This window comes from Adelges cooleyi, unplaced genomic scaffold (assembly GCF_023614345.1).
Source record: "Adelges cooleyi isolate 19-005CV unplaced genomic scaffold, UGA_ACOO_1.1 ACOO_flye_CR_arks_rails_tigmint_CR_PRNA_106, whole genome shotgun sequence".
Lineage (NCBI taxonomy): Eukaryota > Metazoa > Arthropoda > Insecta > Hemiptera > Adelgidae > Adelges > Adelges cooleyi.
This window is the reverse complement of record NW_026095759.1, coordinates 237,312-263,921: the sequence shown is the minus strand read 5'-3', so window position 1 is coordinate 263,921 and position 26,610 is coordinate 237,312. Positions and strand designations below refer to the sequence as shown.

Sequence of the window (26,610 nt, the reverse complement as noted above, 5' to 3'; positions counted from 1 at the left end):
TAGTCGTCGTGGTCTTCTGGTCGTGCCGTTTCTATATATATATATTATATTAATATTATAAGACTTGTGCTGGACGCGTCGAAATCGAATTTTTGTTAAGAGACAGCTGATGCGCGCGTGTAATTGAAGAACCACAACGGCTGTGTACTATATGTATGGTTAGTACTATGCGGTGTACATTATATTATTATTATTATTATACCTACCTACCTACCTACCTACCTAACCTACCAGCAGCAGCAGCCTATGTATGGGGCCTGCCTAATACCGGCTAGTGCACATTTATCCCACATCTCTCGGGCGGTACCACACCAGCAGGTACACGGGCAAAGCAGACAAGTCGACCTTCCTCCGCTGCCGCCGCCGGTTTCCCACCATCTTCTTATTTCTTGTGCTCTTTGCCAGTCACACAAACACACACTCTGTCGGTCGGTCAGTCGTCGCCAGTGCCGTCGCTCTGTAGTCGCGGTTCAAGAGTAAAAAATACAAAATCGTCTCAAAGAAAAAAAAAATGGTAATTTTAATTAACTGCTGTGGGTAGTGCTCGCGGTGTTCCCGAAAAATCGTACTTACCCGTGTGTGTGTGTGTGTGTGTGCGTTATGCATGTAAAGTGATAGTTATTATTAATGTTACCGGTCGGCCGTCGTTTGCGGCTACAGTACACCGCGATGAAGGTCATGAAAACCAACAGCAGCTGTGGCGCAAAGAAAACGCAACCGGCCAATAAAAGGTACCAGACCATATTATCTTATCCTGACCTTCTGGCGGTCGAGAAGGACAAGTAGACGATCACAGCAGGGGATATCGTCTACCCTGGTCTCTGTCCCACAACCGAAAGTTAACAAGTTAGGTCTCTAGGACGTGAAAATCCGCCTCCTCTTACTCCTCTCGCTTGGCCTTAGGGGACAAACCCGTCCGGATCTCCTCGAAGATGTCTGGCCGCGTTTTTTAGGAGCAGCCGGATTGTGTTTCTTAAAAAAAAAATACCTACTATTCAACGTCTTATTATGCAAACGACTTGCCGGCGGCCGGATGTGCCGGTCGCCCGACCCAATTAACACAGCTCTTGTCCGGATTTTCACACAATGCTTATACACAGTTGGTCGTTACCGTACTTGGGGAGGGATGTATGTAACCCGGCCCGGCGGTATTCGTTTACCGTGGACCGATTTACACGCTTAATTTGGTCAATGATGGTCAATCGACTGTTAGTTGTGTTGAGAGGTTTAAAGGAGGAAACCGACCAAGTGCGGATTCGATGGAGGTATCGCAAGTAAATCCTTTCCTAAAAATATAGAAATATTGTTTAGTTTTTTTGGGGGGAAACGGTTTTCCCAAATTTGTCTCGGCGCAGACAATTTTCAATATTTGGACAATTTTCTTGAATTTGTTTTATTCCTTTTTTTAATTTTATAGTAAATTTTGTTTAGTAACATTCGCATGTTTCTTCCAACGTTGTAAATTATTATTTAATTATTTTTTAATTTAAAAATTGTGAAACAGATTTGTGTTCACCCGTACAATGTAATTATTATTATTGGCAATAACCTTGGAGTGTTATTATGTTTAATTTTTAAAATAATGAGCTATTTACACTGGCGTGTGATTGTAATAATTTATAAGGCACTAGGGAATAGTGAACCTAGAGCATCTAACGCTGCCGGCATTAAGAGAATACTTAAGAGTTCATAGATTCCAATATCATATTATTGCATCAGTTATAATGTGTTTCCTAAATTTTAATGGTCGCCTGTGTTCTAGAAATTTCCATTTGGTATCATATTAAAATTTTAACTCTTGTGAAGTAGCCAAGTTGGATTTTGGTATCGGTTTAAAATTATTCTGGGGGGGGGGTCAAAGGTTTTATTCCAAAACAGATTTCTACTCCTCTGGGAGATATTGCAAAGGTCAAATCCAAGAGCTGTTTATTTTAGCGCGCCTATCGGTTGTTGTTTATTTTTTTAAAAGATTACATATTTTCATCAACAAACAGAATGAGCAGAAAGAGATTATTGATATCAATTGTAATATTGTCAGTTAAAAATAATAATAGCAATAATTAATTGCTACAATGTACACATTTGTTTCTTATCGGCTGTGCTTGGACGTTGGTTATAACACTATATATTATATTATACAGGATGTAAACCAGTTGTAGATCTTTGTAATGTAACATAATATGTGTAAACTTTTGCTCGAAATGTCTCTTCCAAGACATGTTTCGAAATACATTTTAGGCGGTTAAAAGTCAATATTTTTTTGCTAACGTTATTGTCTTTTGAACTTTGTCAGAACAATGTTTTTGTGTAACGGTAGTAACCTGCACTCATAGAGTATAAGTCAAGTCGGTATAAGAAGCCACATAAGTCTCATCTGTCGACATGTTCACCGTCTGATCATCTAAACCTCTTTGCGACATTATTTATAACATGTATACCACAGTAATTTCTTAGGTCTACATATTATTTTGCTTTCACCGGGCAATCTTAATTTAGTAGACTCGTTTCAGTTTCGGTATTTTCGGCTAAAGTATAATACAATTACAAGTGTGTGTACTTGACCAAATTTTCCACCCCTTCGCCTGTGGCTCATAAGATGCCCCTCCCTCCCCCCCCCCCAAGCTCTAGCCGTGCATTAGAAACCGATCAAGAGTCGGGCAAAATCGTGTCTCGGTAATCATTTTTTTTTTTTCTCCTTTTCGAAATCCGTCGACAAAGCGACGGGTAATCCGTCAGTGCGATGCGGTTAAGTCATATATATATATCTATATGTGTTTATCTATTGGTGTTAATGGCGGCGGACTCGCGCCGGTTTTCGCCGCGTTATACAAGGTGAAAGCAACGATCTCGAGGCAGCAGCACAACACACGGCTGTTGTTTTGTAGAGCCAGCTAGCAAGAATACCTGAGAAGAAGAAGAAGAAGAAGAAGAAGACCACCGTCGCGGAATTGACACATTCCGCAAGCCGGCATTCGCCTGTGCTGCCATTGCCGTTTACAACACACACCGGTCGTTCTTGGACGTGTGTACAGCTGTGTACCTACCTACCTATTATAGACAGGACAGTGTATGATATCGAATTTCTACATAATGTGCTCAGACGCGGACGTAGTAGTATGGCTTCTCATCGCCGCAGCCAGTGTGGTAAGCCAAGCATAGGACAAGGAAAAGCATGGAAAGCGCACAGAGTAGTAACACAGTATGGCCTGTGGATGCTTGTCTAAGCCCAGAAAATGTTTTTTTTTTTTTTTTAATGTTGAAACCCGGTTGATTGTCCTTGAAAGAGTATAACAGGTCGGTTGGGTCAGGTTAGGAGCGTTTGAATATTTTTTTTTTTAGACAAAACCGTGTAAAACACCGGTTTATGAATTTGAGTACATCCGCTTGTCACGTATTTTTGGGTAGTTTCCAAAGCGCTTCAGTTCGGTAAAGCACGAGAGTATGGACATTTATTTATTAAACACTATCTGAATTCATTTTAATAGCAGTTTTACTTTATTTAATAAATAATATATCATGTTATTTCTTTAAGGTTACTTGTAAAATTAGTCTAGAGTTAATTAATTTATCTAGAGGAAAATTAGGTAAGTAAAAAAAAAAAATTGTTTTAATTAAATTAAAATGTTTAACGCGTCAAGGTTTGACTTTGTTCATGAATTATTCATCCAAAAGTCTATGAGAGAACAATAAGAAATATTATAACACAACTGCGAATATTAATTAATTATTATTATATTGTATTGCGTTATATTTTACTAAAAATCTACTGTGGCTCGGAGTGAGTGCTCTGGCCAATTGCTAAAGGTGCCTTTTAGCAGCTTTCAAGAAGATTGTAAAACGTTTGGCAATCGCATCCGTCCAAAGCGAATCGGTAAACGTCCTCCGACCAACAACAGTGTTAATTAATAATTGAGATTTACAGTCGGACGTGCGTTTCTAATCGGTATAACGCTCAATTTCACTATCGTCAGCTGTTAACGGTTACACGGATGATAATTATTTCTCTTAAGACGGTTTCGCAATTGAATATTAAGAAACGACGCGTAACCCGCGGCCAAGCAAGTCCTTCTTTAGGTTGTTAAAAAAAAAAAAAATAATAATTAATAATAACCACTCTTGACAATCATACTTTTAACGCCAGCTGGTCAGATTTATTATCTTAGAGTTATTAGGACTTAGAAATGTATTTATTTCTCGTTGTAGCTAAGGTGCAGTTAGAGTATTAGGTGGAAGCGCCCTTCCCCCTGGACTAGGTATAGAAAAAATAACGGTTAGGTTAAGTTTGGTTTGGTTTGGTTAGGTTTAGGTTTGGTTAGGTTAGGTTTGGTTAGGTTAGGTTAGGTTTGGTTAGGTTTGGTTAGGTTTGGTTAGGTTAGGTCGCTGTCCAAGTCGATGTTAGGCTCAAGTATAATTTGTCAAGATTTTTCCTTTGCCAACTGTGGAACATATTTGGCTGTACACGGCGATTGTATTTTGTGTGTAGAGATACTATATATTGTATAGGTAGGTATAATATATATATATATAATACTTGAACGTGTCGCTTGTGTACTGTCCGCAGTCTTAGACCCTATATAATATAAATCCTATTGATAATAATGAAATAGAATATAATAGTAAGTGTAGAAACTTAAAAAAAAAAAAAGTGCAACGTCGTCGTCGTCGTCGGATGTATTATTATTGTCTTAAGACCGCGGCATGACCATTATAACACCGTTTGTGTGAGTGTGTGAATCGCATACAACCTTGACACGGTTTCTATCTATTATATGTGTATGCACATATACTATACATATTAATATATAGATAAATATATATGTATATAATGTTGTTATTGTGTTATGCTGTCGTCGTCGTCGTCGTCGCTAAAACAAAACGACCGCAGCCATTAAGAAAGTAATTACTTTTTTTCTTTAATTTTACTTTTTACACAACTGTCGTCACTTGTGGCACACACAGCCGGACGGGGACGGAGAAGTTCGGTTCGGTTTAGATGAACATTGGGTATTAAGATTAAGGGTTGAAAATGTTATATATTGTCCAGTCAGTGTTGCTACTAGACAAATACAACACAACAGCGTTATTGTTTTATTTTCTTAAGTCGGCCAAGCAGGGACCTAAGACCGCCGGCGGCTTGTGCAACGTCTGTCGCTTCTATATTTATACACTGTCACGGCCTAAGTCGACACCTGGGCTTGTGTGAGTACTGTCTGTCTGATGAAAATCTGGGACCGACCAAAATCTGATCTCTGGCCAAAATCTGTATAAATTGTATATATATAATTGTACACTGTACACAACAATAGACCCCAAAGACTTAAATTAGTTTTAAAAAAAAAACAGCTCAATTTTGAGGTTATAGGTTAGATTTGAATTAATTAGCATTAATTAAGTATCAGTTTCTAGATGAGTATACATTTTTAAAATAAAACACATGACGTCGGTTCTTTGTTATCTCTAATAACTTTTAATTTTTATTCATTATTTAAAATTCACTAATCTAACGAAACTTATTCGACTACACTACCAAAAAAAAAAACGACTGTAAGTTGTATAATCATTTTTTTTTTTTTTTTTTTAAATGCAATCAGCATTTTAAGACTACACACAACCGAAATAGGTTGATAGATTATATATCCTGAAACCGCACTGCACCTCCTGTCTTAGATTTTAAACCTAAATAACTTGAAAAATAATTATTTCAAAACTGGTTATCGACCAGTCGATTTTTTCAGTAAACTGTTCTTAATTTAAAAAATTCAATTAAAAGTTTCAAAAGTTGATAGTAGTAGTTGATAAAGCTTTAGCAAATAATAAACAAGGTACAAATTCGTATATTGTCCAATAATAATGTACTATTACATAAATAAAAATGTTTTCAAAAAGAAAAACTACAAATTAAATGAATCACCCTGTATATATTATGTATACAGAGTGATCCATTTGATATGTAAGACAATCATTTTCTCGCGCAAACTTGAACAATATTGATTGATTGATTAATTAATTAATTAATTAATTAATGATTTTGTTCGGTTGCAGATACGCCCGCAGGGAAATGGCCAAGGCCACGGTGATGAGAGAACCCAGATCGGTGGCCAGGGTGAAACCGACCCAAACGAACCGTAACCGAATGGAGGACAGGAGAAACGGCCAGGGCGGCGGCGGCGCGTCCACGGCGTCCGCGGCGCCGTTGCCCCAGTGCAAGGTGAAGCGCAACTACGCGTGCACCAAGTGCAATTACTACACGCAGAACCCCAGGTTCTTCCTGTTCCACCAGAAGAACGTGCACGCCGAGAAGATCCGCGTGTACGAGTGCCAGCACTGTCTGTACGCGTCCAAGCACAGCCAGAAGCTGCAAAGGCACATCCAGATGGTGCACGTGGCCGGCAAAGGCAAGGGCTCGTTCAAAATCAAACTGCAGCGGGTCGTCAAGCCCGACGCGCAGGCTTGCCAACAACAGTCGGCGGCCGGCGGCGTGCCCGATAATAACGGCGGCAGAAGGCGGTCGACGTCGCAAGCGGCCGCCGCCGACGATCAGCCGGCAGCGGCCGCGGTGGCCGACGACCACCGGTCCACGTACGTGCGGTGTTCGGTGTGTCCGTTCGGCAGCCACAGCCAGATACTGGTCAACCGGCACGAGAAGGTGGCCCATCTCAAGAAGAAGTTCTTCCGGTGCATGAAGTGCAATTACGTGACGCACATGAAGGCCCGGTACACGAAACACGTGAAATACCACACGATGCCCATGATCAAGTGCGACGACTGCGACTTCCGGACGCCGTACAAGTGGAACCTGGACCGGCACAACCGGAACCACATGGCCAACGGCACGTACAAGTGCCATCACTGTTCGTTCTCGGCCGACATCAAACAGAGCCTGACCGTGCACGAGATGAACCACCACGTCCCGCCCATCGGCAACGTGTTCCCGGCCACCAAGCGCAGGTACCGGGTCGGAGCGTCCGATGCCCCCGGATCGGCAGTCGACGGAACAGAGGTAACGTTTACCTATTACTAGCCAATATAAGATGCTAATATATTCCTCTTCAAAAGTTGAAAACATTCTTCTAATATTCATTAAAAATCTTAGTAAAAATATGCTTTTACATAAATACATTCTCTTGAATACAAAATATGCTATTAATGCAAAAAAAAACTGTTGGGATGTTTGGTTAGGTATTACAACTGATGTTCACTCAGGTCACTCAATATGACACAATTTAATAATTTACAAAAATTATTTTTTTCTTTTATTTGCCAAAAAGTTTAAAAAAATTTTACAAAATAAAAAAGAAACGTATATAAATAGATATGTAATAAAATATGTCACTTAAAAAATAAAAATTCAACTGTAAATTAGTAAATAGGCTATTATTACTATTGTTTTATTAGCAACTCTAAAAAGATAATATCAACGCCAAACAATGTTAATTACCATAATGTAATATCTTTTCAAATGAAAATCTCAATTTAAACCTTAAGTTAACTAACAAAAAAAACTTGTAGACACTATATATTTATGCCTATGCGTTTGTTATTGACTTTATCTATGACACTGTGACAGGAAATCAAATCAAATATTAACAGTACAAATGTTTCAATGTTTCCATAATTTTAATATAATAGTGTATTTTTTTACATTTTTATTTTATGGGGATTTTTGCACACACAATTTATCTCTACAATTAAGTTTATAAATTGTATAAACAATATTTAGTGAATTTATTTTCTAAAGCATCAACAAATATTAAATGGTACTAACAGTATACCATTTAGTATTAGTTCCCACCAAAATCATTGTTGAAACATAGCTCCATGAGCTTATATTATATATTAGTATTTAGTATTATCTTTCGTCTTGGAATCATTTAAGTTGAAATTATTTTTTCTATAAATACAAAAATCTTAAATATTTTATTGTGGGGTGTGTGTGTATAAGTAAACGTTGAGAAAGTAAACGAGGCAAGTCTGTATGGGGCAAGAGCTGCTTATCTAAGCCGAGATAACGTTTTTTTTTTTTACAGTTTTTTTGGCGCTAAACAAAAACTAGAGTGGTGCGTTTAAACGTCATGTACTGTAACTATATATTATACATGTATATTCCAGTGAAACGATAAGGATTCTAAAAAATTGGGTATTTTCACCGTCACCGTCGTGTTTAGCCTTAAAAAAAAAGCTCAAAGCGTCGTTTGCATAATTTACACGTCAGCGAAAAACGTCAAGCAGTCAATCTGTCTTTTTTGGTTTTGAGATAATATATATTTGTTACTTTAGAAGCTCAACTGACAATCAGTGTATAGATCTGAGCTACAAAAATCTGTATCTACTCTTTTCAAATTATTGTCACTTTTGACAACCTATATACATATACGTCATATACTCAACAGCATATTGTTTTTCAAAACAAGATAATTAGCACACCCATTCGAAATGCTCGACTTGTATTATGCAATAATATATTTTTTTGTATTTATTTCCAACTGCGAACGGGACTTCAGAAAAATTGTTATCTTTAGAAGAAGAAAAACATAATTGTTGAGAAAACAAAAATCTTACCTATTATCGCGCGCCATGCATTGTATTTGTAGATTTGTATTTAAATTAATAAGATTTGCTAACAAATACTTTTTTTTTTTAAATATTTGTGTTTAGAAATTTGATTTTTCGCGTGATGTGAAATTTTATGGTCGTTTTCCTCGATTTGGAAAGACTTTTTCGACTCGAGTCCTCAGCCTAGACTTTTGCACCTTAGGCCAAGGACGGTTTAGGATCTACATGATATTATTATGTTATAAATACTTACTGTATTTATCGCACTTTTCAAGTCACTCGGCAGCCGTGTCGTCGGCTCCGTGTGTTATCTTATCGGTTTTTTAACAGTCTTTGTGCGTTCAATTGGTTTCATGTGTTATATTATAATTGTGTGGTCGGTTTCTCGGATAAGCACGCTGACTTTCTGTCGCCTAAATAATATTTTTTAGGACGTTTACAGCTATTATTACCATAAACCCGGTTGCAGGTACAAGCCAACAGGGCGTGCTGTCCGGTGTAATGTGTCTAGTAATAACAATAAAAGTAGTTGTTGAACTACAAAAGTAGTTGGTTGTGTCGATGACGACGTTAAGTCTGCATGGCGGCTGTGGGCGAGGTCGTTTACCGTGTTGTGACTCAACGTTTGCGCCTCATGCACAAGCTAGGTTAGGGGCAGGCTATTCTATTATATTTTCCATTTATGTACAGGGAGATATATACAAGTGATCCGTTCAATATATCACACATAGGGTTTAGTCAATATTTTCATGGTTTGCACAATTGCAATTGTCTTGTCGTCCTTATATAGAATCACCCTGTGCGTGTAACCCTGTAATACAGGAAATAATATACCCTATGTGATATTGAGCGGATCACTTTAAAACACCCTGTATACTCTGGCGGTGTGGGATAAGCGGAAACCAAGAGCCAGCAGTCATCCGGTATCGAAATCGCAGTGTACACAACTGTGTGTGTGCTTCGCGTAGACTGTCATAACGTCTAAGATATAGTATAGATTCCCAGTGTGAAATAAATCCAACACACGATGATTCACGGTGCCGCTGAAAGTGGAAAACCCAAACTTATTAAAAAAAGTTCGTTGAACAAATGAATCCCAAAATCTGACCCGGTTGACTTGGGCCAAACTTACTTTTTGGCTGGTCGTCAGGTTCAGCTGCGCTAATTTTTTTTTGTTTGAACAGCATAAAAGGGTTGTTCAAGTATAATAATATTCTATGTTAATATAAGCACGGGCTGTCGGCGAAGTCTGTATATTACTTGTTGGATTTTTTTGCGATTTTTGAGCAATTGCGTTTGAACCTTGAAAAACAAAACCGATAAGTCTAAGTAGTGTTTTTCAAATAATTTTTTCATTTACGTCCATCTCTCTGCCAATCGACGACCGCCTGTATTTGTGTGCGATTTAATTATCACATTATTTCTAATGTCAAGTTTGACGAGTTCCTCCTTAGTGTACTGTGGCGGGCTGGCTTGCCTGGTTATCGTTTTCGATGATGTTATCTATATCGTTGTCTGGTCCGTTTTCGATTACGCATACATTATTTTATATTTTTATCTTTTGGTTTTGTAATTGTTTTTTTTTTTTTTTAATTATTACATTACACACGAACTCGCTCTATAATAATAAAATGTCGTTAGCATGGTTAATATGATTGTTTTTTCATACATATTATTAGAAGTAGGTATATAGCGGCGAAGGATAGTGCAGCAAATTATAATATTTATTGGCGTTGGATATAATATAATACTATGTTTTATTGAGTATATTATTATAATTGGTTCTTAGATATTATAAACCTGCTGCAGAGCACAGTAGTAGTCACACAGTACAACACTTAATACGCACATAACATTATTTATATAGTCTAACGTTCAAGGCTTCGCCGTCCGACGAAGAACCGCGGCGTGTGTTCGTTATCTTTGCGTTTGCGCCCGCCTTTATAACACAATATATATATATATATATATATGTATATAATATATATATATATATATGTACACTATAGGTTAAGTATTTAATGTAATAATATAGCAGCAACAGCAGCAACAGCAGCAGCAGCAGCAGCAGCGTTTTGCTCACACCGACAACAGTCACAGTTACAGGTTGTGGCGTGCGGTGTATGCGTGTGTGTTTTGTAAAAGCTATTAAAATAATTTCATATTTCACAGCGGCAGTGCGTAATTTGTGATTATCGTTTTGTCTCGTGATAGGCGAGTTTTTTTTTTTTTGCCAAAGAGTAAGTACACAAATTTGAAGAGTTGAAAAAAAAAAATATACCGACACACACCGGTTATAATTGATAAATAACGTGTAGTAAGCGTGTTGTGTGTGCTGCCCGGACGACCTCGCTCCAATGACTGAATAACACACTTAGACCCGCGTGTGGCCAGTTGCTGCTGCTGCTGCTGCTGCCAGATGAGACCACTACAATATAATAACGACTTCCTCTTTTGCTTCTTCTTCTTCTTCTCCTTCTCCTCCTTCACGTGAATCGCCAAGGAAACAATAAAATCGGTCTGAATATAATACCATTTTTTCGGATCAATTTACCACCACCCTGTGTGTTATGTAATATACAATAACTCTTGGTTTCGGTTTGAGCTTGGGTCGAGGTCAGTCGGCAGAGAAGTCTCTCCTTGGACCTGTTTTTTTTTTTTTTATTTTTTTTTTTTTTACTCGATGGCAAGTTGGCGATTTCGGACTTTCGTGTAATCGTCTTGTCGTGCGCTCGCCACGGCCGTCGACTATAATATTGCAGTTTATACACGTGTTTACAAGTGTTTTTTTCTGATATATTATGTGCACGTCTACAACGTCAAAGTAGTAGTAGTAGTTGTATCTCGTAGATAAAGCAAAAAAAAAAAAAACGCAGACAGAACGCCTAAGCTTTTTTGGAGACGTACGATTAGCAAACCAAATATATAGATAATAACAATAGTAGGCTAGTAGACATATCATAAAAAAAATACTCATAAGATACCGTCGGTTTAATTCTATGTATACTAATGTTATTATTGTTGTAATGCTTACGGTCTCTGGCCGGCCACGTTCCCTGTGGATTTTTTTCTTGTAGTGTTTTTTTTTTTTTTTTAAGCAATTTTGTTTAAACTTTTATATTATAATAATTATGTATATGCCGGTCGACGACGTCGCTGATGATCTCACGAAGTCCTAGATATAATATTATAATATATATTGTCTTGTGCACAGGAGAAATCCAGCAGCAGGCTGTGTAAGGCTGGTTGTAAAATTGTAATTATAATAAATAGTTGTAGTAGTAATAATAATAATAATAATAGTAAAATACCTATTAGTAATAACGCAATTGGATGAATAGTGATGATGATGACGACGCCGATGATTATATATGTGACGACATGCCGATGACTGCGTTACTTAATACAGAGTCGCGCACAAGCATATTTTGCGATTTTCTATACTTAAGCATGTATAATATACGATTAGATACGATTTTATACTTGTAATAGTAGTGCAGTTTCGAGGCTATACAAATATCGTACACGGGCGGCACGCATCTCCGACTTGCGGTTTAACCGCTAGTTAGTAGTCCTATATTTCGGTACACACACAATGTTAACAATGTCATGTGATTTATATGGGCGAAAAATTAATTACTATTAATTATCGGACACGCCTACTTACACTACCTACGGCAACGGAGCTTGCCGGGTTTAGTTTTTTTTATTCTATGAATTATTTTCTAATTTGGCGACGATTCACGATGATATCCGACGTTCGACGATGATGCCCGACGTTCGACGACGATGTCCGACGTTCGACGACGATGTCCGACGTTCGACGATGCAGTTTTGACTGTTTGTGGACTACAAGTTATCGCGTTGATATGTATATATAAATTTATGTACATGTATATATGTATGGCTTTTAAACTTTACTGTTGGATTAGGATTGTCGCGTTCTGACCGTACTTATAGTAGTAGTGTTTAATAGATTGATTTTCCTATGTTTATACATATAAACGATTGACGCCTATGTAGCTGTCGTGCCCCTAAAAACGACGGCCTTGTCCGGCCTGCGTTGGAGTAACATGACTGTAGCATATGATTTCCGGACGGATCAGGTTCTAGTAGAGCACGTGGGTGGTGGTTAGCACACAGTGTTGTACACCATATGTGTAGAAGAAGTAACGTCAGGACTTCCCTGTCGAAGCACATATTATATGTATATACACATAAAATGCGTTGTTCACGCGTCTTGTGTGTGTGTGTGTGTTTGTCACATTATTGTGTTTTATGCGTGGAAAAATGCCGAGGCACGCACGTTAATTACTTGTAAATCTATGCACATATATGTGCACGTGTGTGTGTGCGCGCCATAGCAGATGCCTGTAGCGTTTAAATACTACCGCTGCCTATAATATACCACCTAATAATAATAACGGGTGCTGTGGCCCCAGAAGCGGTCGTTATACTCTGCGGGTTATTGTTATTGCAACGGTTATTAAATAGCGAGCCAAGTCGCTCACTTACTTGCTTCTTACTTAGTCGTACTTACCTTTGGCGTGTCTTCCGTCCGAGGCGATCGTCGTCGTAGGTTCTTCTTAAGGGGACACTCGTCTGCGGTGGTCGTCGGTCCGATACTGTTGTGTGTGCATAACATAATGTGATACATTAAGTACATTTGTTACAACCTATGTGTGTTGACAATGGCGACGGTAGTATTTCAGCCAGCTACGACCATATATTATACATATAAAGGACATTATCGATTTTAAGATAATGGCACCGTACAACATTGGGGCTACTATTTAAATGTCAAAATCCATTCGACGAAAATCGGTTACAGTGGGGCCAACTTAGCGCTTTAAAAACGGTCGATTCAGTGCTGACGGCATTATGGAATTATGTGGAGTATGGAATTATGGGGGTGGATCACGGAGTAGTATGGGGGATTATGGAGGTGAATTAATTGGATTAGAGATTGCAGGACTTATCTATGTATTGTAATGTATCTGCATGAAGTGTGCGGATACTCTTAACATTTTTGGTTAGCCGTTTGTCTAAAGAATGTACGTTTATGTGTTTGTGCAGATCGTGACTTACGAGACGGCCAAAGACGGCGTGGTGGAGATCATGACGGAGACCAAGAGCACGCCCAACAGCTCGGCCAAAGCGAACCCGGTCAAGAGCATCGTGACAAAGGCCGTCAACTCGGACGGTAACATATCGGTGAACCTGTTCAGTTGCAGCAGTTGCGACTTCAAGTCGGCGTTCGAGTGCGACGTGAAAACCCACATGGACCGCAGTCACTCCGTGGCGTTGGCGGCGGCGGCTGCGGCCAAAAAGAAACAGTCACCGAGGCCGTTGCCCCGGTTGATACCCATCGACCAGCAACAGCAGCAGCGGTTCAAGCCGGCCGCCGCGGCGCCGCCCGTCATCCGGATAATCAGCACCAAGGCCACCGTGTCCGAGGAAGACTACAACCGGCTCAAGGCGAACGCCGCGCAGAGCGCTCTCAGCGATTTCGCTTCGCTGATCGACGAAGACGGTTTCAAGCCGCCGACGGGCAGTGACCAACAACAACAACAACAACAACAGGCTACGTCGTCGACGTCGACCTTTGGCGGCGGCGGGGGCGGCGACAGGAGCAACAGCGGCTCGCCCAGGAGCAGCAAAGCCTCGTCGTCGGACGGCGGCAGCGGCCACTCCAAGAGGACGGGCTCTTCGTTTTTCGACAAACTCAAAGCCAAAGTGGACGAGACGTCCGACCTCAAGTGCGACGTGTGCCAGCACGAGTCCAAGTGCCTGTCCGAGTTCATGTGCCACCAGAGGACGCACGGCGACGTCAAGCCGGAGGAGAAGAACGTGCCGCCGGTGGTGGCCACGCTGTCGTCGTCCGAGCTCAAGTCGACCAGGTGCCAACACTGTCGGAAGAGGTGCAAGACCAGCGCCGAACTCAAGGTGCATTTGAACACGTGCGAAGCGGCGGCCGCGGCCATGGCGACGTCCGTCAAAGTGGAGACCAACGACAACGACGGCGGCGGCGGTGGTCGGACGATAAAGCGGGAGGAGATGGGCGACGAAGGGACGGCGGCCGCCCAGTCGGCAGACGACGTCGACGGGGCGGCGCATCATCCGATGGAAAACAAGATTTTCGTCTGGAACACAGCGCCGGCGTGCGCTCCAGCCCAAGAAGAACTGAAACAAGAAACCATTGTGACGCCGCCGACGACGACGACCGACGTCAAGAGCGAAGAAGACCAGCCGGACCAGTCGGATCAGCGTGGCGAGTTCTACTCCAATCTAGTCTTGCAACCGCATCAACAGTTCCACCGGAAAGAAGGCAAAATGTACAAAACCGTAAGTACAAAACAAAAAATTTCTCTCCAATCGGCATCATCTTGGCTTGACACTTGCACGAATTTGTTTTACTTGAAAAACATATTGAGTTTTAATAACGTTCATTAAGCGTTATTTTTCAATTTTTAAACGACAAAAAAAAATACAATTTAACTGATATTCAAGTCAACAAAAAATATTTTTTTTTGGGGGGGGGGGCTAAATTTTAGTCAAAGGGCTAAGCCTCCTCCCTCCTAGTTGCACCACTGAGCCTTAGGCGGTTAAAAAAATATAATCATTAATCTTTTCATGATTATAAATTATATTTGAGTGATTAATGTAATCATGATTACAACTACATGATTATTTTTCTGATTATTGATTACAATTTGCCCAACACTGACCACATCTTGTCTGTGTTTTTTTAATTTTTTTAGGTGTTCAAGTGCCCACACTGTACGTTCTGGGCGTCGACCGCGTCCCGTTTCCACGTGCACATCGTCGGCCACCTGAACAAGAAACCGTTCGAGTGTTCTTTCTGCGCGTACCGGTCCAACTGGCGGTGGGACATCACCAAGCACATCCGGTTGAAGTCGGCCCGGGACAACTCGCATCAGGGCGCCAAAGTGCTGATGACGGACGAGACTGGCCGCCGGAACTACACCAAGTACAACAGGTACCTGACCGTGATGGAAGTGGACGACAAGGTGGACTGCGACGGCGGCGCTAGGGGCGTGGGCGGCGGCACAAGGATGCAGCAGGTAGGCGGACGCAGGAGAACGCAGAAAGCTCAGGCGTACGGACAGCCGGCTGTGGCCGTCAAACCAGTCAGCGGCGGCGGCGGCAAACAGGCCAGCAGCGGCGGTGGCAAACAGGCCAGCAGCGGTGGCGGTGGCAGACAGTCCAACAGCGGCAAACAGGCGACCAGCGGCAAAGCGGTCGTCGTGCCGTCGATTCCGTGCTCAAAGTTGGTGGACGTGACTACCGTGTCTGCCGCCAAGACTATTGCCGTGCTCAAGACCGAAGACGGCCACGGCCATCAGCTGTTGGTGGACGGCCAAGACGGACAGGTTAAGAAATTCAAAATCAGCCGCGTGTCCGCCACGAACAAAGTAACGCCCGTCGTGCCCTCGGCCGACAACCGGAAGACCGTGTGGAAATGCAAGAAGTGCTTCTTCAGGTACTGAAACGGCTTGTTGGAGTAGCGTCTAAGCAACTAAGACTTGAGAATTGCGGAGGAGGTGTATGGAGGAGTATTGAGGAATTACGGAGGAGTATTAATGAGTTATGGAGGTGAATTAATAGAGATAGTGGATTTGTGATACTAGATTGCAGGACATATCCGTGTATTGTTGTATCTGCATGAAATGTAGATTTATTATTTTTTTTTGAGCCTCCTTTACTTATAGTGTAGTGCCTTATGCTAATGTGCGCTTTTCTTTTGTCTATTGCAGGGACTGCGACCGTCTTACCGTTTTGAACCACGTGAAGGCGCATTACAGACGAGGCGAGTTCTCCGGCCCGTCCCCCCAGCAGAGCATATCCGTAAGTAGTATGCACATTGATTGGCTGGCCCCGAACGAATCGGTTATAATAGATTATGTTATTGTTGTTTTAGACGGAAGCCAAAAGCAGCTCGTCTTCTGCGTCGGATTCGACGAAAAAAGAAAAGGTGGTGCCGCCGCCGCCGCCGCCGACCAACAACGCTAAACCGTTGTCGGCCAAGACGTTTATCCTATACGGTAAGCACTGTTCTGTTTGTGGCTGGGTTAAAAAAAAATAAATCTAAACATTTTCCTTTTGCAGGCGACGACAAAACCACACTGTCTTGTTCGCTGTGCGACGTGAAGTCCAGGACCCAGGCGGAGCTCAAGGAACACATGCAAAAGCACATTCCCCAAGAGACCAAATACCGGTGCGAGTACTGTCCGTTCTGGTCCGAAGAGAAAAAGTAACTATTAGCTGTTCACCATTATGCACTGTCGGCGGTGCATAACTCTAACTCTTGACTTGTGGTCGTTTCCAGAGCCATGTTGGACCACATGAAGTACGCGCACGAAATGGAAGACGGCGGCGGCGGCGAACAGAGTCACCACCCGGACGATTCCCGTGTTAAAAACGCCAAACGAAACGGCGAATCAGATGCAAAGGACGAACAAGACGAGGCGATGGAAGTCGGCGAACCGACCAAGTACGAGGCCGACGACCGCCCGTCGATGGATATGTCATCCGAACCGATAGAACATGGTAATAAGTCTACGGTGGTGGTGAACGGCGTGCAGCCCAAGGAGGAGAAGGAGCTTGGGCTGGAAGCGAAGACGGATGCGCGTCTGCCGGCTGAGAAGAGGGCTTTCGAGGACGACTGCCAGTACGACGACGACGCCGAATTCCCTAGGGATCTCGAACTCAAGGTACGCACACGTTAGATCAGTTAATAAAGTAAAAGATGACCGAGGGAAGTTAGGACAGCCAACACGTTTAACAGAGTAGGGGGAGATATATATTGTGGGTTTATATTAAGTCTGACGTGTTGGAGCAATCCGTGGTTCAAGCGGTCTACCTTAAAATTAAAACCAAGGTTCTCTCTACTCCACAATTTTTTTTTGGTATTATTACCGTTAATGTTATTTTTAAACTGAGGTCTTACTTGTGTCGGGAAAAATCCTCACAATAAAGCGTGACTCAAGAAATATGGCTAAATATAGTTAAGAATATCCACACATCATGCAGATACATCAATAGATGGATATGTCCTGCAATCTAGTATCTCTATCAATTCACCTCCATAATTCCTTAATACTCTTCATAATCCTACTCCATAATCCATAATGACGTCATCACTGTGAGCACTAAGACATACATATCCATGTCAAAAAATATTATATAGTAAATATTGAAATTTAATGTAAAACTAATTTTTTTATTTTTATCTTTAGTCATCCGAATGCATACCGTGCAATGTGTGTTGGTACTATTCCACGACCAAAGCGGACATGGCGGCCCACAAACAGCTGCACGTCCGTCGCGGCGCTCTGTACAACTGTGACCGGTGCGTGTACAACGTGACCAAGCTGAGCCTGCTGTACGACCACTACAGATGCGCGCACATGGTGGACGAACCGGAACGCGCGTACCCAGAGGACGCGATCATCCGGGCCGGTTACCGGGAGATGCTGGCCAAAAACCACGTGGACGACGGTGACCGGGCCAACGAGACGCCCATGCTGTGGTCGTACAAGGACGGCACGTTCGCCAAGGTGTACAAGTGCCGGCACTGTCCGCACACCAACGGCCGGCGGCACAACACGCTCGAGCACGAGAAGATGCACTCGGACCACTCGGACCAGCCGGGCACCGGCTCGGACGCCATGCACCCGTGCAAGCTGTGCACGTACGTGTGCAACAACGCGGGCGTGCTGTCGTCGCATCTCAAGGTTCACGCCGACGACTACAACTCGGTGATCGCGTTCTGGGACTCGGCCATCGGCGACCAAGCGCAAATCAAGGCGCTCGAGCACGTCGTTCGACTGGAGTCCGATCTGGACCCGACGCTCGTGGACCGCGGCGTCGACGATGGCGGATTGAAGTTCTGCAAGTGGTGTCCGGCCCGCTACTTGTCGGTCGCCGACCTGAGGTGTCACGACCGCGGCCACCGGTTCAGTTGGTCGTACGCCTGTCAACACTGCACGTACTCGGCCCGCACCGAGGAGTTCATCGCACTACACCGACCTTTGCACGAAGACGAGTACAAAACGCGCACCGACCAGTTGGTGGCCGAACACGGCGTCAGCCGCCGGTACCCGCGACCCGGCCGGTCCGACAAGGCCAAGTCGCCTCCGCCGTCGACGGTGGCCGGTGGTTCCACCAAGCCGCTGGCCAAAGGATACGTTAGGCAGTTCACGTGCACAAAGTGTCCCGGTCGGTTTTTCAAGATCGCCGCCCTCCAGTACCACCTGACGCTGCACGGCGGCCCTGGCCAACATAAGTGCCGGCGGTGCGACTACGCTGTGAGCACGTACGGCAACCTGATCAGACACGAGACCGTGCACGAAGACCTGCCGCCCAGGGAGAGGCGTTCCCGCGGCGCGAACAAAGCGTTGGCCGCCGCACAGCCGCCGCCATCGCCCACGTCCATCGCGGACGCCCTCAAGGAGTCTTCGTCGTCGCTGAAGGCCATTGCCGCGCGGGCCGCCATCGCCGCGCAGGCCGCGGCCGTCGCTCAAGCGGCCGCCGACGACGGCAACACCGAGTCGACCGCCGACCCCGAGTTTGGCACGCAAATCCACGGCAACCCGATCTTCTACTATCCGACCACGGTCAAGAACGGTGTGGCCAAACAGAAACGGTACAAGTGCCCGAAGTGTCCGTCGGCGTTCGACAAGCGCGAACAGTACAAGGTGCACCTGACGCTGCACGGCGCCGACGACAAGTACAAATGCGACAAGTGTGACTATTCGGTCAAGTACACGGCCAACTACGTGCAGCACCAGCGCAAGCACGCTCTTCACGCGGAGCTCCGGAACGTGGCCGCGGCCGGCATCGTAGTATTTGACAACGAAATCGAAGAAGAGAGAACGCACGACGGACGACGTGGAAATGGAAATCGAAGCGCCGGAAGAGCCGTGGAACAACCGGCGGCGGTGGAACAAACGGCGGCGGCGGCGGAACAAACGGCGGCGGCGGCGGCGGAGGAGGAACAGGTGCAACCGGAACCAGAAACAGAACCGCCGGTACCGGCGGCGGAACCGGTCCAAGACAAGCAAGAGCCGCCGCAGCAGGAACAGCGTAGTAGCCGCCGGAGCGTGAACTTCCGCCATCATCACCGTCGGGGCGGCTGTGCCGCCGGCGGCGAAGACCGGCCGACGCCGACGGCGAACAACACTACCCGGACGAAGAAATTCCGGGACGAGATAAGCGACGCGCAGACGGCGTTCGAACTGGAATCGGCGTACGCCGAGGTGTTCAAGTGCGTCGAGTGTCCGTTCGTGTGCGGCTCCCGGGCCGAGCTGGACAAGCACGTGGTGCACCATTCGTCCAAGCGGTGGAAGCGGGTGTGCACGTTCTGCACGTACGTCACGCAGACCGAGAGCGACCTGTCGGACCACATGCGCGTGCACTTCGGCCGACCGCCGGTGGCCAGGGACATGCCGCCGGCGGACGGCCTACAACCGCTGAACGCCGCCAACGACGACGACGACGACCGGCAGCTCGAGTACTACGGCAAGCGGGTGTTCGAGCGGGACGAGCCGCACGACGTTCGGGACGAGGAGTCGTTCTTCGTGTTCCGCGACATGGGCGACCGGTTCGACGGCAGCATCCGGTTCACGCCCAAGGGCTGCGAGCCCTTGATCGACTTCAACGAGAACAGCACCGTCAAACCGACGTTCGTCCGGTTGCTCAAGGGCGGCAAGGTCGAGTTGCCCGACAAGAAGAAGAAAAAGAAGTAACCCCCCTTGCTCCCCCCCCACATAGTAGTATATTATTCTGTTATCATTCCCAACCCCTACAACCTCCCTGGAATCCCCCTGATAAGAATCCCACCAGATAAGAAATCCCCCCCCCCCGACGCCGCCCCTTTAGCGACCGTACACTATTGCCATATAGAGAAGGTAATAGGTTGATGACCGTAAGACACTTGTCTTTGTCTTTTTGTTTTCTTTTGATTATTGTTTATGTTTACAACAATGACACCCCACCAATTTTTATATGACTACTATACTTATAGCAAGTTACGACCGACCGTTAAAAATTAATACACCGTTTTAAGAAGTTTTTGTTTATTTTTAATTATTTTTTTGTTTTGTTTTGTTTTGTTTCCTTTTTTTTTTTTTGTATATATTATTTTATTTGACGACCTCGACCTTAATTTTTAATCATATTTTACGTTTGTATATATACTTCCAACACATATATATTACTTACAATAATTATTATTATATTATACTCTTACGTTATTATTTATTTTGACCGGTTATAGGTAACCGTTTAATAATCAAACGACGTCCGGACGGGCCGAAAACAAACTAACGATATTACTATTATTAACGTGTGCCATGGTCTTTTCTAGGTTGGGGTACTTAAATATAAAACAAATTATCGTAGTACGTACCACTAATTTAGAATTATTATTATTATATATATATACAGTACCTAGCTGCCGTAATGATTTACCTCGGTGTTTAAACAAACATATTATTTTATTATATACATTTGTCGTAGTTATCATTATTAAAATAATATCGTATACTTAAGTAGACTGTTTTATTTTATTTTATTTGTTTTTTTTCTTTTTTGTTAATTAGTTTAGACCGCGAAACATTATATTATATTATTTTATTAGATTCCAGGAGACTGTGAAAATGTGTGTTTGTTATCGATAAAATATTATAATCGAAGTAATAATTATTGTCTTTTGCGCCAACGGGGATATATATATTATATGTATAACATTTTATTATTATTATTATACCTGTTATCATTTATAAAATTTCAAATAACAAACTTATGTATATTATATCAATATTATATAATTTATTATTGTACTCTTTGTAATTGGTTTCATTTTTTTTTCTTTTCAAAATTACTCGGTATTAATATATATATTACATACAACCATAAAATGTATACAACATTAAACATTAATGTTTTTTTTTTTTAATCGCCATGATTGGATATTCTTTTTAACGTAAATTGTATTAATATAAAAGTACACGTTGTTTACAAAGTCGTATTCTTTAAATGCGTTCTGGTCCTATATAGTTCAATCACACCGTTTATTAGTTGTATTAAAATCAAATATTATTTGTACACACAAAATACTTCACAGAAGTAGTATCGTGCTGTGGTCCAATCTTAGGATAGGAAAGACGTGTGCGAGTATATGTGGACTTGTAATCTTTGTAAGACGATCGTGCAAATAAAAATAATGTATATTGTTGTTGTTCTTATTTTTACAAAACGGATACAATATATGGTAATTTTTATTTTTCTAACACTAAAGAAAACACGTGTAGATAAAAAAAAATACATATAAATACATAATAATATTATACATCATTATATTGTATAAGTAACGAGATCAATTGGTTATGTTATTTTATTTTTTTCATCAGTCGTGTATTAAATATAATGATTCCAAAACGTGAATTCATAGCTTGTGTGTGTGTGTGTTGTGTTCCATCGAACAAAAAATATGATATTAGAATAACAAAAATATATTATAGTAAATATATAAAAAAAAAAAAATAAAACTATTACGATATGTTTAGAATATTATTATAACATTATTATGTTCTGTACTAGGAACATTATAAAAGAAAAACAAAGAGCAAAATGACCGATTAGAAAAATAAATCTGTCGTATAAAGCGCAGACGAATCGTAGATAATTATTTTAACCATGGTAATTTTATAGAATAGGGGTGGGGGGAAAGTAGAGGGGAAGCGTGTGGTGAACGATGTGTGTTTTTCACACGTTGTTTTTGGTGTTTGAGCTGAGTTTCAACTGGGACATATACGACGTGATGTTTGAATCGAAATCGTAGCCAGCGGTCGTCCTGTTGCCCGCAGCAACGGCAGGGTCCACGCACAACGATCCGAATGTGGCTATCGATATGGTCGTGTACGATCCGCTCACAATCAATCGGTCCGACCAGATCTGAAAATATGGAAAATGTGTTATCAAGTAGTTTACTGTTAAATCTATTACCGTAGGAGCAGCAAATGGCCAGTTTAGTCTAATTATTGTTTTAAATTACTCATATAGTAAAGATTCTTGTTTTTAGTTCCACTTTTATCGCTGTACACCAAATAGAGTAAAAATAAATAAATAAACAATCATAATTTACTCTGCTATTGCATTTGTACTGGATGTTGGCGTTGGCGTCATATTCAAACGTGCCCAAGTTTTCGAACGTCGTAGCCGACTCGTTGTTTATGTTGTTGATGTAAAACTGTACTGAAAACTTTGTCGGGTTTGTTGATCTATAATAAAAAAAAAAAAAACACTGTTTAAAACCTATTTAAAAAAAATATAATCCAAAATTTATAATTTAAACAAAAAAACAACCAATCCATTGCCTAATATGGAAAAGTCATGTCTGAGGTTATTTTAGAATGCACCTATTTATTTTTGTATATTTGTGTTGTCGATAATAGTATGATTTTCCATAAATAAATTGTACAAGTCAATTTTTAGTCATAACATTGAAAATAAAAATGAAAAATTAGCTTCCTAATAGATATTGTAAATGTTATAGCAAAAAGCAATGTATTTTATTTGAAATCGGTTTAGAAGACACGTAAATCATTTTAAATGATTATTGTATCATTTATTGTCAAAAATTTATAAAATCTAAAACTAACAATAGAAATAAGCTGTAAATAAATTGTCCTGATCAAAATCTAACTATAAAATAACTACTATTAGTTTATGATTTAAGATATAGTATATTGGTAAGAAAACATAGGAATAATAAACTGAGTTTGGTCTTTTGACCATTGTTCATATGTTGTGTAATGTACATAATACAATATTGTCATATACTATTATAATATTCTGTATGAAATGTAAATAATATGTATATACATACAATAATTACTTAAGATTTGTTTTGGTTATGGGTTAAACAGTATAAACTATTTACTCGATTAGAACATTGACCATTTGACCTGATAAACACTGGCCGTACTTATCAACGCACTCTTTTTTTTTTACTACGATACATTTTAATATAATATAATTGTACAGATAAAAAACCTAACACGTGTAAACAATTTACCAAAAAAAAAGTGGGGGTAGATTTGAATGAAAATCATATTATTAATAATTCATAGTTATTTTATTTTATGGCAAATTTCAAGTTTGAGAGTGCCAATCTTTGGTTTAAACACACTATTCCCAACCGCCCCCAATCAAGTAAATTATTTTATTTATCAATTTTTTACAATACATTTTTATTCAAATCTACACCGACTATGGATTACATTTGAATCATCTAAAGGTGGCATATTTGAATGTCTTTTATTAGTATATATTAAATTTTGTACAGTACAATTAATTTATTTTATATAAAATGGTTTCTCTTTATTTAAAGAAAATCAATATAGAACATAAACATATAATATACTATATTTTATAAGGCGGTATTCGGTTCTTAATTAATTTTTTTTAAAACTCGAGCAATTTTTTACAACACTTATCAACTTACTCAACTTAGTAAGAAACATACATACGTTATTTTATTTTCTCAATATTTTACGCATTATTCAAATGTAGCCCGCATTCAAATCTACTCATTTAATTGTTTTTTTATCCGTAAGAATATCATAGCCACTTCGAAAATAATAAAATTGTCCATAAAACCCATTTTTTTTTTGGTACTTTAAATAGTGAACTTCCAAATAATTTATTTATAAATTTAAAAATTTTTTTTATTAATTACAAACGTAACTCTCATTGTCACGCATTTGATGATTTTACAGTATCCTTTTTAACAATTATTCTTTATTGGTATTAGTTAAACTACAACTGTTATTATTATTAGATTATTACTATTTGTATTATGGTCAGTCGTTCAACGTTTATAAAACACTTTTAATCGGTGAACAAATATTATAAATATTATAAACCTATTTTTGTTGCTTGTGACCACTCGGTGTTTGATATGTGACCATATCATAAGTGGGTAAAGTCCAAAATGCTTACAAACACATTAGGTATATTCTAATACAAACGTATCAAGTCTTAAAATACTGACATTTATCAGATATTCTGTTCAAATAACACTACTACTACTACTACTGTTTGTATTGCAATGATATTACACATGCTCAAACTATTATTACAATAAATTATGCCTAAAGTTAAATGTCTGTTTGATTTATCAAGAATAGAAATGTTAAAATTCTCAAACGTAATTTTTGAAATTGTTTTAATTTCGTACAAAATGTAAAAAGAAAATAATTACGAGGACACAACACGATCGTAATTTTTTATGTAAAACTGTCCATACGTTTAAATGGTTCTTTTTGTAAGTTATACATACATTGTAATTTTACTGAAAATAATATTTTTAATTGTTTTTTTTTAAGTGCTTTTAAATTCTTCAAATTCTACGACCACTACGGGCAAAATAAAATAGTGAGCAATATAGTATGACAAATATTAAAAACATTGCAAATAGCCACTATACTATGACAGTCTGTTATTTAAAACATAAAATAATGATAAGTAGATTTATAATTTGCAAACAAGATTCCTTTACTCTTTTTTCAAAATAATTCTACAGTCAATCATCATACTTTTATTTTATATCGATATTGTTACACTACGCAGTGTGATCAATTTAACGTACTAAACTCATTGCTCGGAGAATATTTGCAGTTCAGTAGTTATTCATTTCGAAAATGGTCAGAAGTATTATAAAATTACTAATTGGTAAATTACATTTTGACTGTTTGAGTTTTGAATAGTTACTTTTATAGTTATTTACATTTAAAATTTAGGACTAGAGGCGTAGTGCGGGTAGCATAATATGCACAGATAAAAATACTACACTTTACTTTTCGTCTAGTACTAAATTTTAAACTTTAATTACACTAAAAATAATTATCCTTAACTGGTTATCAAACAGTCAAAATGTTGATCAAATTATTTTTCATTTCTAAAGTAAATTAAATATAAATACCCACATTATTATATAAATATTATCTAATATTGTAAAATAACATTAACTTAAGTGTCTCTAAAAAGAAAAACTAAAAAATTGCAATTATTTCAAGATAAATGATGTTCTTACATTAAATTAACACGTCATTAACATCTTAAAATACACTATAAATTAGAAGACGAGTTATGTTTATTACCCTGGTACTTCACCGCTTGATGTGTTCATGACCATGGACGACGGGATGATTCTTATTTCGGACAGTTGTACGGGATAATCAAAACGCATCACATCATAGCATATTTCCTAGATGGAAGAAGTAAACCAACATTAGAACAATAACTTTGTACACCGAATCGTAACGAACAAATTATTCAAATGCCTTGACATGTGAACGGGGGCAAACCCAATTCACCAACGTCCATAAGTACAGGCGATGATGAAATCGAGTTTGGTCGTACTTACGTTGGATCTGGGAAAGGCGTGCGAAAACGTTTCGAACGTTATGAGATCAAGCGTTTCTTGAGCCGAGCTCATTGTGTCGGTTGGCAGTGTGAACCGTACGTGTGTGTAGGTACCTAGGGTATATGTCGGCGGTTGGGAAGCGAGACGATTAGGTACCCGGACAGGTATAACGTTACGGCTGTCGTTAATTTATTCAATGTGGACTGACTGCTACTCTGGTGAAACTCCACGGCCGATCAGTGCAGATCTGTGATACGGTGCGCGAACGACGAGACACTGTCATAACAGTCGGCGGAAACGAGTGGATTGTGTTTTTGGTGTCTGCGATGGAACTGGTGCTGAACAACAACAGGCAGAGCATTTTCCGACGGCTAGAAGGGGAAGAAAAATGCACATAGATCGGAAACCCAGAGGTGCATCGTCTCCGTCGCACACGGTACACCTATGTATGTGGTCGCCTGCGTTACAATTATCTATGGGCGAATAATAAAAATAAAAATAAAAATAATAATAACAACAATAAAATGTACAACATATAATAATAACCGTATATTATTATTAATTGCGCATGAAGGCCGTCGTTATCAGCATCAGCAGCAGTA

At 40.5% G+C, this 26,610-nt stretch overlaps 2 protein-coding genes across 2 annotated transcripts; one reads left to right on the top strand and one right to left on the bottom strand.

Moving 5' to 3' along the window:
* The first annotated feature begins 394 nt into the window (after window positions 1–394).
* On the top strand, window positions 395–21,898 carry LOC126837276 (uncharacterized). The gene is made up of 9 exons (XM_050571120.1): window positions 395–731; window positions 6,043–7,000; window positions 13,630–14,898; window positions 15,315–16,057; window positions 16,332–16,422; window positions 16,496–16,619; window positions 16,684–16,828; window positions 16,904–17,288; window positions 17,814–21,898. Exons 1-9 carry the CDS (start codon window positions 628–630, stop codon window positions 20,322–20,324), a joined length of 6,330 nt encoding a protein of 2,109 aa, XP_050427077.1. The 5' UTR covers window positions 395–627; the 3' UTR covers window positions 20,325–21,898.
* Window positions 21,831–26,572, bottom strand: LOC126837556 (protein virilizer-like). The gene is made up of 4 exons (XM_050571497.1): window positions 26,009–26,572; window positions 25,743–25,849; window positions 22,724–22,859; window positions 21,831–22,533 (listed from the first exon to the last, which is right to left on the bottom strand). Exons 1-4 carry the CDS (start codon window positions 26,078–26,080, stop codon window positions 22,345–22,347), a joined length of 504 nt encoding a protein of 167 aa, XP_050427454.1. The 5' UTR covers window positions 26,081–26,572; the 3' UTR covers window positions 21,831–22,344.
* Between the last annotated feature and the right edge of the window lie 38 nt (window positions 26,573–26,610).